We start from the raw sequence: 12,084 nt of genomic DNA, 5'->3' as shown, positions 1-12,084 counted from the left end.
CAACACAAAATCATTCTTGGTTCTACATACCATGCCGGATTTTAACCCGGGTACGATGACGAGTATCGACTAATTACATTCAAAATGGACTTCAAACAATTAGTCCATAATCATTTTCCAAAACTATTCATGTCAAGTTTGTCAAATCTAACCCTGACACCGAATATTATCAAATAATGATGATTATTCGTGTCTAGTTCTTCAAACAAATGCGGTCTAAACGACCCTTTCAAAATCAAACCGGGTTCAAATACCCATTTTCAACACGTTTTATAACGTTTTCTAAAAGGTCAGAACACGGCATACAACCGTTGGCTAACCCGCGCCTCAAGCAGGCCTTTTGTTTCTCATTTTCAAAACCAGAGGGAGGCTTCTTACACCGCCGGCTGGCTCGCGCCTCTTATAGCCGTCTGGTACAGGGCCTGTTCCCTTCCAGCATTAGTCTAGGACGATCCCTACTCCGGCTAACCCGGATATAGGACGGATCAGATGACTATTCATTTATTCAAAACCATATTTGCAAAATGCCTTACTAAAACAAATGGATCATGTTATGCACCCTAAACCTGATACGGTAAATGGATGTTTAATTTCCGTCTTGCATGCAAATCAACCATTAATCCAACTCGACATCTTATACTTGATACTTGGATTAAATCAACTGACTTAGAAAGCTCTCACATGTTAGGTTTAAATCATTGGATGTGCATTCATGCATTTAAACCGTTTTATCAACTTTTGCATTCAACCAACCAAGATCGATCAGTAGAGGCCGCTAAACGCGGGCGGGATTGGGTGTCTGATTAAAGGGCTTCCCAATACGTACCTTCACCTCTTACTCAAAAACTTTGGATAGTGGACGACCTTATCCAGGGCGTACGAGAGTCATTCTAGAGATAGGATGCTAAAGAGGGACGATTTCCTTATCTTTAGTACCTATGTCAAATGCTGCTTTGTGCTTCGATTTGACCGAGGTATAAAGTGGAATTCGAACGGGTTCCAGGCATCCCACAAATTCTTGGTGGCAACTCCGAACATCTCTAATCGTTTCGAGACCCTTACCGAGACGAAACCGACCGATCTAAAACGATCCGGTCGAAAGCATCTTTACGCCGCCGAGCGTGGCTTTCAAAAGACCGCTGCATGTCCACCGAATGGCCTAGCGTGCAGGTGGCCCGCGACCGAGGACCGGTAGGTGGCCCCAAATCCACAGACCGAGACGTGGCCCATGACCACATCTGTGCTCAGCTGTGAATTAGTTTAAGTGTGTTATTTAGGTTTGAGTGTTGAATCCTTTGTTCATCTGTGCATTTTAGGCTTAGATTTGTCAAGTTAACTTCTTAGATTTCCCGTGAACATTTCTGTGGAGATTTGAGGATTTAATTATATCAGTTCATCATTTGTTCATTACAGAAATAAGTCCTGCTATTAGGCTTGTCAGAATTCATCTGTCAGACTAGTTTGTTGGATTTATTAAAAACAATTAGAGGGTCTTAAAATTTCGGAAATTTCACTCAGAGTTGGTTCATATATCAAAATTAATTGTCACAAAGTTTCATGAATATTAAGGGCCATCGGATATTTTAAATTAATTTCTGAACTTCATTGCATTGTAGAACTGTCAGGTTAAGTTTCTGTCACATTTCCCCTTTTCTGGCAAAACCCTGGGGTTTTATACTACAGTGTTCACCTGGGGGTGGTCTTAGCCTGTGGTTCAGCTGCCAGCTTACCGGCTCGCACCCCCCCCTCACTTGGTTTCATCAAAATTTCTTCAAAATGGGAAACTCTCGGTGCCGGTGGGGGCGTCGGCTGCCGGTCCACCGGCAGAGAGTTCATATACACTTGTTTTCCTCATTTTTTTCACTTTTAAATTTGTAGTGCCTCGGCGCCGGTGGCCTAACCGGCTGCTGGTCCACCGACAAAGGCCTATTTGTGCTTGATTTCCTCCTTGTTTTCAAGTAATAAAACCCGACTTCCTCATTTGGCCCGTCTTCTCGTGTTTTCCTATGTCATGCCGACTCACGATGTTGGGAAATGGGCTAAGTGAGGGTAATGCTTGTATTCCTCATTCTACCACCAAACGAATTCAATGTGACATCGCATCACCCAATCCAAATTAACACAAAGTACAAAAGAATCCAAATGTACTCATGGTATAACAACATGCATGCCAAGTTTAGAGAAAGGATATTTATAAATAGTGGTTCTTGAGGAACTCCACCAAACTATTGCTTGATTATTGAATCGATTAGCTTTCGCCTCCAAGAAGGGGCTCCCCTAACTCAATGATGCTTATAATTTCTCTAGGGTGACATTCATAGTAGACTTTCATCCTTTGACGGTTCACCGTAAATGACCCGGTTGCTTCACTAGTCACCTCTATTGCCCCATAAGGCATCACTTTTGTTACTTGAAATGGGCCGGACCGCCGCGATCGAAGCTTTCTGGGAAATATTTTCAATCCCGAGTTGAACAAGAGGACCAAGTCACCAACTTTGAACTCTTTTATCAATATCCTTGAGTCATGCCTTTTATTTGGCTTTTCTTTGTAAATACTTGATCTCTCGTAGGCATCAATCCATAACTCATCAAGTTCGGCTAATTGAATTAGTCGGTGTTTGGATGTCTTGTCCATGTCGAAGTTTAGCTCTTTAATAGCCCACCGAACCCGATGGTCCAACTCAACCGAAAGGTGGCAGGCCTTACCATAGACTAGCCTATAGGGAGTAGTCCCTAAAGGAGTCTTGTAAGCCGTCCTTAAGGCCCATAACGTGTCGCTTAACTTGGTAGACCAATCTTTTAGGTTCTTATTCACAACCTTCTCTAAGATAGCTTTGATGTGTCTATTTGACACCTCGACTTGCCCACTTGTTTGAGGGTGGTAGGCAAGTTTGGTGTTGTGCCTTACTCCATACTTCTTTAAAAGAGCGTTGAAAGTGTCTTTCTTGAAGTGTGATCCTCCATCGCTTATCACCACTCTAGGCATTCCGAACCTTGGTAATATGACATCTTTAAAGTGCTTCATCACAGCCTTGGAATCATTGGTTGGGCAAGCCACCGCTTCTACCCATTTAGAGACATAGTCTACCGCTACAAGTATATAATCATTTCCATATGAAGATGTAAAAGGGCTCATGAAGTTGATGCCCCACCAATCGAATAATTCTATCTCTAGAATGTTTGTCAACGGCATCTCGTCTTTCTTTCGTAGGTCGCCACTCCTTCGGCAAGGATCACAAGAAGTTACATAAGAATGAATGTCCTTCAACATACTAGGCCTATAGAACCCGCATTGAAGTACCCTAGCAATGGTTCTTGAAGTGGCCAAGTGACCTCCAAATGTTGTTGAGTGGAGATCATGCACTATATCCAACCCTTCTTAATTTGAAACGCATTTCCGAAAAATTCCATTCCCACATCTCCGGAAAAGATTGGGGTCATCCCAATAGTGTCTCTTGGCTTCATGCCTCAATTTCCTCCTTTCTTGTTTGTTGAATTCGGTAGGTATAAACCCGCTAGCAAGATAGTTCGCCACATCCGTGAACCACGACACTCTTTCACTTACCTCTATTAGTTTATCTTCACTCAACCACTCATTTATCGGCCCGCTTTCATACTTCACACCATGCTTTTCAATCGTTAGCCTCGACAAATGATTGGCCACCACATTTTTGGCCCCCACCTTATCCTTGATTTCAAGGTAAAACTCTTGAAGCAACAACACCCACCTCAAGAGCCTTGGCTTTGCATCCTTTTTAACCATTAATTGTCGCAATGCGATGTGATCGGTATAAAATACCACCTTAGACCCAACAAGATAGGGCCTAAATTTCTCAATTGCGTGAATAATCGCTAGCATTTCTTTTTTGGTGGTAGAATAGTTGCATTAGGCTTGGTTGAGGGTTTTACTAGAGTAGTAGATTACATGGTGCTTCTTGTCAATCACTTGGCCAAGCACCGCCCCCCACGGTGTAGTCCGACACGTCAGACATGACTTCAAAGGGAAGGCTCAAATCCGGTGCCTGGATGATGGGAGCCGTCACAAGTGCTTGCTTCAATCTCTTAAAAGACTCAAGGCAATGTTTATCAATTACGAATGGGGTATCCTTGAGGACAAGTGAAGTCTACGGTTTTGAAATTTTGAAAAAAAATCTTTGATGAACCATATATAGAAACCGGCATGGCCAAGAAAGCTTCTCACCCCCTTCAAGTTTGTCGTGGGTGACAAGTTCTCTATTACCGCAACTTTAGCTCCATCAACTTCTATTCCCCTCTTGGATATGATATGACAAAGAAAAATTCCTTCCTCTACCATAAAATGGCATTTTTCCTAATTAAGGACTAAGTTGTAGCCCTCACATCGTCTCAAGACGTTAGACAAATTAACTAGACCATGATCGAATGAAACTCCATGGAAGCTAAAGTCGTCCATGAAGACTTCCATGATCTTTTCTAGGAAGTCGGCAAAGATAGCCATCATGCACCTTTGAAAGGTGCCGGGTGCGTTACACAACCCGAATGGCATTCTCCAATATGAATACACTCCTATGGGATATGTAAACGTTGTTTTCTCTTGGTCCTCCAGGTGAATTGGGATTTGGAAGAACCCGGAGTAATTATCAAGAAAACAATAGTAAGCATGTCCTGCCAACCTCTAAAAAATTTGGTCTATAAAAGGTATAGGAAATGGTCCTTGATGGTGGAGGCATTCAATTTACGATAGTCTATACACATCCTCCACCCGATCACCGGACGAGAAGATACATAAGTCCCGTCATCTTGTCCCACCATGGTCACACCTCCCTTCTTCGGGACCACATGGACGGGACTTACTCATCTAGTATCCGTGATTTGGTAGATTATACCCGCCTCAAGCAATTTCAAAACCTCATTTTTGACAACATCCGCCATTTTCAGGTTTAATCTCCTTTGACCTTCGACCGTAGGTCGGCTTTCCTCTTCAAGAGTGATTCTATGCAAGCATAAGTTTGGATTCAATCCTTTAATGTCATCAATGCTATACCCCAATGAGCGTTTTTGGGCTTTGAGAACGCTCAAAAGCTTTTGTTCTTGAATCTCATCAAGTTTAGCATTAATGATCACCTGAATAAGTCTCTCCCTCACCTAAAAAAGCATACTTAAGTGAGGGAGGTAAAGGTTTGAGTTGTACCTTAGGAGGGAGTAATCGCTCAAACTTCTTGATCACTTCATCATCAATATCAAGCTTCTCATCCATATCCTCATAACGGATGGCAATTTGGAAGGCTTCTTCCATCTCGGATTTTTATCTAGCCACTTCTTGAACAACCTCGTCAATTATCTCAATTGTGCATTTTTACTAACCTCAACAACATCGCCTTCTATTCTAAAGCTTAGCCTCCCATTTCATACATCAATAAACACTCCACCAGTATCCAAGAATGGACTACCAAGAATGATGGGTGTAAAGCTATCCTCCGGAATATCAAGGACAACGAAGTCGGAAGGGATGAAGAATTTACCTACATTAACGGGTACATCTTCAAGCACCCCCAAGGAGTGTTTGATAGATCTATGCGCCAATTGAAGAGTCGTGTTGGTTGGTAGCAATTCATTCATTCAAATTTTCTTTGCAATAGTTCGGGGCGACACACTAACACTACCTCCTAGATCGCACAATGCCCTTGATATTGGAACATTACCAATCACACATGGAATACAAAAGCTACCCGTGTCACCAAGTTTGGTGGCCATTTTGTTCAACAAGACCGCACTACAATCCTCGGTCAGTGCCACCAATTCTTGGCTTCCTAAGGTTCTTTTCTTTGCCAAAATATCTTTCAAAAATTTTGCATAAGTTGGCATGTTCAAAATCACCTCAGTAAAAGGAAGACTAATTTCAAGTTTATCCAACATTTCATGAAACTTTGTATAATTGAAGTTCTCCCTAGACCTTATGGCTCTAGAAGGATAAGGGATATTAGTGATAAGTTGGGAGTTAGAGGATACCTTTGAAGATGATGCAATATTTTTTACCTTTTTGGGAGGTTGCACAAGAATTTCCTGACTAGCTTCATCACCCATTTCCTCTTCATAAGGGAGGTCTTGAACAAACCCATCAACATATTTTACCAAGGGATCTTCCCAACTTTGTGTTGCTTTACTTGTTACCCTTCCCTTTTTTGTATCACTCATTCTTATCGAGGGAATCATTGGCGGACTCTCTCTCCCATCATTCATCACCATTATCTTCCTTTTTAGATCAACTTCAACCTCTAGATCCTTGTAAGGGTCTTCAAGCTCCAACCCACTTCTCAAAAGTACCGCATGTGCTTGGAGACTAGTTGAGGCATCTCTTGAGTTTTGCCCTTGGGCTAGCATGCTACCCGGTGGTCTTTGGGGTTTAGCTAGAGCTTGGGAGGACACTTGGGCCTCGATATTCTTATGGAAGACAGAAAGATTCCTCAACTCTTTTTGTGTTGAGGTGGCCAAGTTTTTCATGTCTTGTTGGTGTTAAATCGACATGTTTGCTCACATCTTGACCAAATTGATAAAATTCACATCTCCCATGAAACCTCCTTGTTGTGGTGGTGGTTCTTGAAAGGATTAGTTAGATATGGTGAGAGGAAAATCGTAATCACTTCGGTTGTTGGAGCTTGATTGTTATTGTTTTGATTTTGGTTCCCTTCGTTGCTTCCCCTATACCCTTGATTTTGAAAATTTGAACCTTGGCCTCGGTTAAAGCATTGGTTGAACCCTTGGTTGTGTTGGTTAAAACCTTGATCTTGGTACCCTTGATTGTTGTATCCTTGATTAAACCCTTGGTTTCCTTTATTAAACCCTTGATTCCCTTAATTGTACCAGAATCTTGATATCCTTGGTTGTTAGTGCCATAATTGTTCCTTGAGTTAAATCCACCACCTCTTGGTTGATTGAATCCTGGGGGATTCATGTTTTGTGCTTGTGGTTGTGTTGGTGGATTTTTGACATTTGTGCTCTTATAGGTCATGTTTGGATGTTTACTCAAACCCGCATGGTAATAGTTTGAATTCGGGTTATAAGTGCTTTTATTGTTGTTGTAGGGTGGTCTAGGAGGTCTAGTGGAGTTGTTGAAGGCTGGGAAGGCATTAACATCTTGCACCTCATCTTCACCGTTTATGTTGTTGTAAAGATTGTTGGCACAAATATCATGTGTGTGGCCTACTTCTCCACAAAATTCACAAGTAGAAGCTTGCACATTCTCCTCCAATGGTGGCCCATGATAAGTAATTGCTTGACGCACTTGCTTCCTGGACATTTCCTCAAACTTCTTGGTAAGAACATCGATCTTTGCATTTGTCTCCACATTAGAGGTAGAAATCGTTTTCGGAGGATATCGACTACTCCTTCTCAACACATTCCCTCTAGACCCATAATTTGACTCGGAGTCTACCATCTTCTTTATAAGAGCCGACCCATCGGCATCCCCAAGGTGGTCAAAACCTCCTCCCGCCGATGCGTTGACCATCTCTTTGGTCCTTGGCAATAACTACAGTGTAAATTATGGGGTTTCTGATATTTTCAATGATTATAAGTTGAAACAATCAACCTAAGGGCCTGTTTAGAATCAAAGTAACAACACTTCAAAATAGTAAAAATTTTCTGACAAACAATGTAACTTGAGGCTATTTTTGTGAAGATTTTCTTTGATTTTGACAAGATGCAAATAAGTAAAATAAATGGATAAGTAAAGTAATCTAACAAATAACCACAACCTAGCACATGTATATTTGAAAGACAACTAGGAGTAGGAAGCTTAACTCGACTACAGCCTAGCACAAGGAGAGTTAAGATCACTAAACAACAGGTTTTAATTTAATCACATCCTAGCACATATTAAATTACATTTACTAACAGACCTTGGACATTTTGTTACAGCTTAGCACAAGCTAAATTCCAGGTCTGACACAAACTACAGCTCGTAGCACAAGTTTTTAATTTTTGAGAAAAATCTCAGTTTTTTCATATTCATCAAATTTGCCTTCTTACAATGGAGAATGACCCTTTATATAGAGCTTACAAGTGCTGCAACATAAAACCCTAAGAGACTTAAATAATAATCTGACCATTGATTCCTAACTACTCCAATCTAAGGGTTGATTTTGAATAAAGTAAAAGGACAAAAATGATAGGATCTGAAATTCAACTATTAAGGACAGATAAAAGTTGTTGTATTGTCTTCTTATATGTCCCATAGCTGGTCCTTACAGTAGAGAACAGAAAAGAGGAGACAAGGGGGAACATAAGGACAAACTGTCACTTTCATTGTGTCTCCTCAAAAGTAAACTACTTTTGATCACATGTAAAGGGCTCATTTTCTTGATTTCTGGTGCTCACATACTTGGGATCATTTAGAGATCATTTAGCATCCCTGGACGGGCCACTCAAGCTAGGAAAAATGGACATGAATGGCCGTGCTTCACACAAATGCAAAACAAACGTTTTCATAGCATTCTGGAATCAGGCCACTTTTGCAGTATTGATAAATCTTTGCTCAGGATGAAATAAAATGCCCCAAAGGGCTTTAGCTTTAATGTCCAAAAATAATCACATGAAAATATGACCTAAAACTCGAGATATTGAGGTTTGAGTGCTATCAAGTCACTGGCAACCCGCTGCTGTAACAGGTCAGCATCCATGAGTTTCTTGTAGGGGCCTTAACTTTCTGATCAGGGGGAACTAGGAGACCCATGAGTAGCAAAAACGAAGCTAAGTGAGTTGGATTCCATATCCAATTGTAGTTATGCAAGAACATGGCTTGGATTGAGAGATACAGAGCTTTGAGTAAGTTTAGGTCAGGAATGGATGTTCAGTAGTTTTCATGTGCATCAGCAGGAACTTTGGAAAATCATATCTCCTAGCTGAGGTTGACTAAAATTTCCCATGATAGCTCAAATGAAATATAATGAAGTTGGATTTCACCTCCAAAAAGAATCAACCTTAAACATTGAGTGAATATTGAGCTATTCAATTTTGAACACAGACATGTCAATTAAGAAAACAACATTGCATTCTTCCGTGACAGTCATTAAAGCCTTCTTGTGAAAAATATACTCAATGAATCTTGTTAATTTCAAAGTCATAGGAAAGTAGAATTCTTCAAAATTTTATAAATGTAAAGAACACAAATTTATACCATCTGAAACTCAAGATATGTGACACGGCTGTCGCAAGCCTTTCAAAAATAAACCAACCGGCTCAACTAATATAGTAGAGGTAAGTCGGGTATCGTACTCCACATGGAGGCTATTATATCTATTTGTTATTCTAGTCCGTCACGGTAATAATTGGGGTGTTTGAATTTGTTTTCTAAACTACTAAATGAGATTAAGGCAGAGAGAAAGATAGCAATAAAAGTAGTAAAATAAAACAGGTTGTGATCAAATAAAGAGAAGAATGCTAGGATGTCGGTTCACCATTTTAATTAACCAATTCAGTCATAAAGAGATCAGTCGGTCTATTGTGAGAAGGGTAAAGGAAAGTTCCTCTCGGTCCGATATCTGCCCTAAAATACTACTAACTTAGCTCTCGCCCTCATTAATGTAGTCTATTGTTCATAAGGGATATATTAATTCCAATCTCTCGATCTAGGTCTGAAATTAACCGGATTAACTACTTTAGAAGCGTGCACTCAACTAAACGATTACAATTAAATTGTTATGAATCAATTCTCGCATGTAAACCTCCTAATCCGTTTACAACATTATTGTTTCATTACCATGGCTCCCCTAATCCTAACAACAAAGAATTTGCTACTCATGGCGATGATTAACACAATAACAATGATTAATGAATTAAGGGAAGACATGAAATAGGGTAAATGATTAATAAGAAATAACATAAACTAATAATAATTCTAATTAAGACAGAAATAAAGATCAAGAATTAAAGGGATACAAAGAGAGAATTAAATTAAATCAAAGAGTAAAGAGAGATTACAAAGTTTCGAGATCTGGTAATGGAAGAACAAAGCAACGTCCAAAAGAGAGAGAAATTATCTACTGAATGAATAGGAGCAAAAGTATCAGATTAAGGAGTCTCATTAAACCTAATGACGTCTTCTCTTTATATAGAGAAGATATTTTATTAACCTAAAACATAATTAAGATACTAAATCTTACGTCTAAAAACTAAAGCTCTCGATCGAGTACAATGGAACTACTCGATCGAACACTTTCTCCATCCAAACCTCTCGATCGAGGACATCACCTCTCGATCGAGAGCCTTCAAAATACCATCTTTCGATCGAGTACAGCAGGGACTCGATCGAGCATTTGTTGACCACCAAATTTCACTCGATCGAACAGAAAGGGCTTCGATCGAGTACTTGGCCACTGAACCAACTTCCTTTCTTCGTTAGTTAGCTTCCGAGACCACTTCACGCTTCCCGAGGTATATTAATTCCGCTCCAATTCTTCCATATCCATAAATGCATGCTAAGGGGACTGAAGAAGGCGTGATTCCGCTACTTTCGGGTCCAATCCTGCCAATAAGAGAAAGCAACCCAAATTATACGATTCGGGGGACATTTGTAGCATAACACTACATAAATTACATAGAAATACGTATAATAAAGGCTCTAAAAGACTATATGAAATGCACGTATCAATATGATCAGTTGAAATCAGACCTGAGATTCTGAAACTATTGAAGTATTTCAGATTAGCCCATCTCTTTTAAAAATTGCATTTATCTCAAACAAAAATAGCTTTTAGCCTTAATACAAAGGTCATAGTTAGTTAAAATATTAAGCTTCCCAATGACATAAGAATCAAAGGATTTTCATGAGTAGAACTTAAGATACGAGGCTTCAAACTCAGGCATGTTGTATTGATGTTCATAATGCAATGTAGAAACTCGTTTTTCTTCCTCTGAATTACTTTCAGTTGTGGCATTTCTTTGTGCAGTCCAATGGACTGTTCTTTTGGCATGGAAATTGAAGGACCCTTGCCCCTAGCTCTTCCTCCAACAAAGTTTGGAAAAATATTTGCGTTACATACAACACCGAGATACCATGGTGCGGGCATCTAGCAATCAAGTCTTGGAATTGATCCCATGCTTCCCCAAGGGATTCCCCATCTTCTTGTTGGAATTTTGTAATCTCATTGCGGATCATGGCCGTCTTTGAAGAAGGATAATAATTGGATAGAAATGCCTTGGCCAAGTCATCCCAATTTGTGAAAGTGTTTGGTGGGTGGACATTCAACCATCTGTCCGCCTTATCCTTTAGAGTAAATGTAAACAACACAAGCCTTAAAGTAGTTTTGGTGACCCCATTTCTGTTCATCATGGCTACCTTACTCTTGAATTTGCAGAGATGCGCATGGTCATCTATGTCGACATTTCCATGGAAACTATCCCTCTCAATCAATCCAAATTGAGCGGGATGTATCTCAAAGTTGTTTGGAGCTACGGTGCCAAAATTTATGGGTGAAAAATAGTCATCCGGGTTTGGTACGTTGTGGTCCCTTAAAGCGGCCATTTGTGGTGTTGCGATTGGTATGTTTGGTGGTGTTTGTGGTAGTGTATTTGTAGGAAGTTGAAAGTTATGAAAGAGATATTCTATAAAAGGATCAATTGTGTCGTTTGTAGGTGGTTGACTTAATGTTTCAAGTTGAGGTTGGGTAGGTGTGTTTGTATGGTCTATAGTTGTCAGAAAGGAGGTTCGAACCTTTGCTAATTTCCTATTCCGTAGAGCTCGAAAAAGTCTTTCCGGGTCAGAGTCGTAGAGCAAGGAGTGGTTGTCCCCCCTAGGCATACAACTTGGCAAACCATGAGACTTCTAGTGTTTTTTAGGCACTAGCATTAAGCAAAAACGCACACACTCTACAAAAATCAAGTAAGTACCCAAACAAACAAACAACTAATAAAGAAAAAAGCTAAGACTTTAACTAACTAAGAATAACCAAACGCCATACCCGACAACAGTGCCATTTTGACATCATGTTTAGTCGTCATTCCCTTATCAAAAACAATTTATAAAAATACCCAATTTAAGTAGTCTAAATAGGGATCGTTCTCAAAGATGGCGGGGGTTTCTACTTAGCTCGTTTAAGTCTCAATTTA

General features: G+C 40.1%; 1 protein-coding gene and 1 non-coding gene across 2 annotated transcripts; one reads left to right on the top strand and one right to left on the bottom strand.

Moving 5' to 3' along the window:
* Window positions 1-5,385: 5,385 nt before the first annotated feature.
* LOC141628164 (uncharacterized) lies at window positions 5,386-6,480 on the bottom strand. The gene is made up of 2 exons (XM_074441339.1): window positions 5,643-6,480; window positions 5,386-5,501 (listed from the first exon to the last, which is right to left on the bottom strand). The coding sequence occupies exons 1-2, from the start codon at window positions 6,478-6,480 to the stop codon at window positions 5,386-5,388; spliced, it is 954 nt and encodes a 317-aa protein (XP_074297440.1).
* Window positions 6,481-11,027: 4,547 nt separating this feature from the next.
* LOC141634935 (small nucleolar RNA R71) lies at window positions 11,028-11,134 on the top strand. The gene has a single exon (XR_012539649.1). It is a non-coding gene; the product is annotated as a small nucleolar RNA R71 (small nucleolar RNA).
* The last annotated feature ends 950 nt before the right edge of the window (window positions 11,135-12,084 follow it).

The sequence above is a fragment of the Silene latifolia genome, chromosome Y, assembly GCF_048544455.1.
Source record: "Silene latifolia isolate original U9 population chromosome Y, ASM4854445v1, whole genome shotgun sequence".
NCBI classification, from domain to species: domain Eukaryota; kingdom Viridiplantae; phylum Streptophyta; class Magnoliopsida; order Caryophyllales; family Caryophyllaceae; genus Silene; species Silene latifolia.
This window is presented reverse-complemented; position numbering and strand designations above follow the sequence as displayed.

Bases quoted from the DNA above. Each gene is read 5' to 3' on its own strand.
- LOC141628164 (XM_074441339.1), bottom strand. From the start codon at position 6,480: ATGAAAAACTTGGCCACCTCAACACAAAAAGAGTTGAGGAATCTTTCT. The intron at 5,502-5,642 runs GTAGTGTTAGTG...CCGTTAATGTAG, and splicing joins GGCATTGTGCGATCTAGGAG to GTAAATTCTTCATCCCTTCC.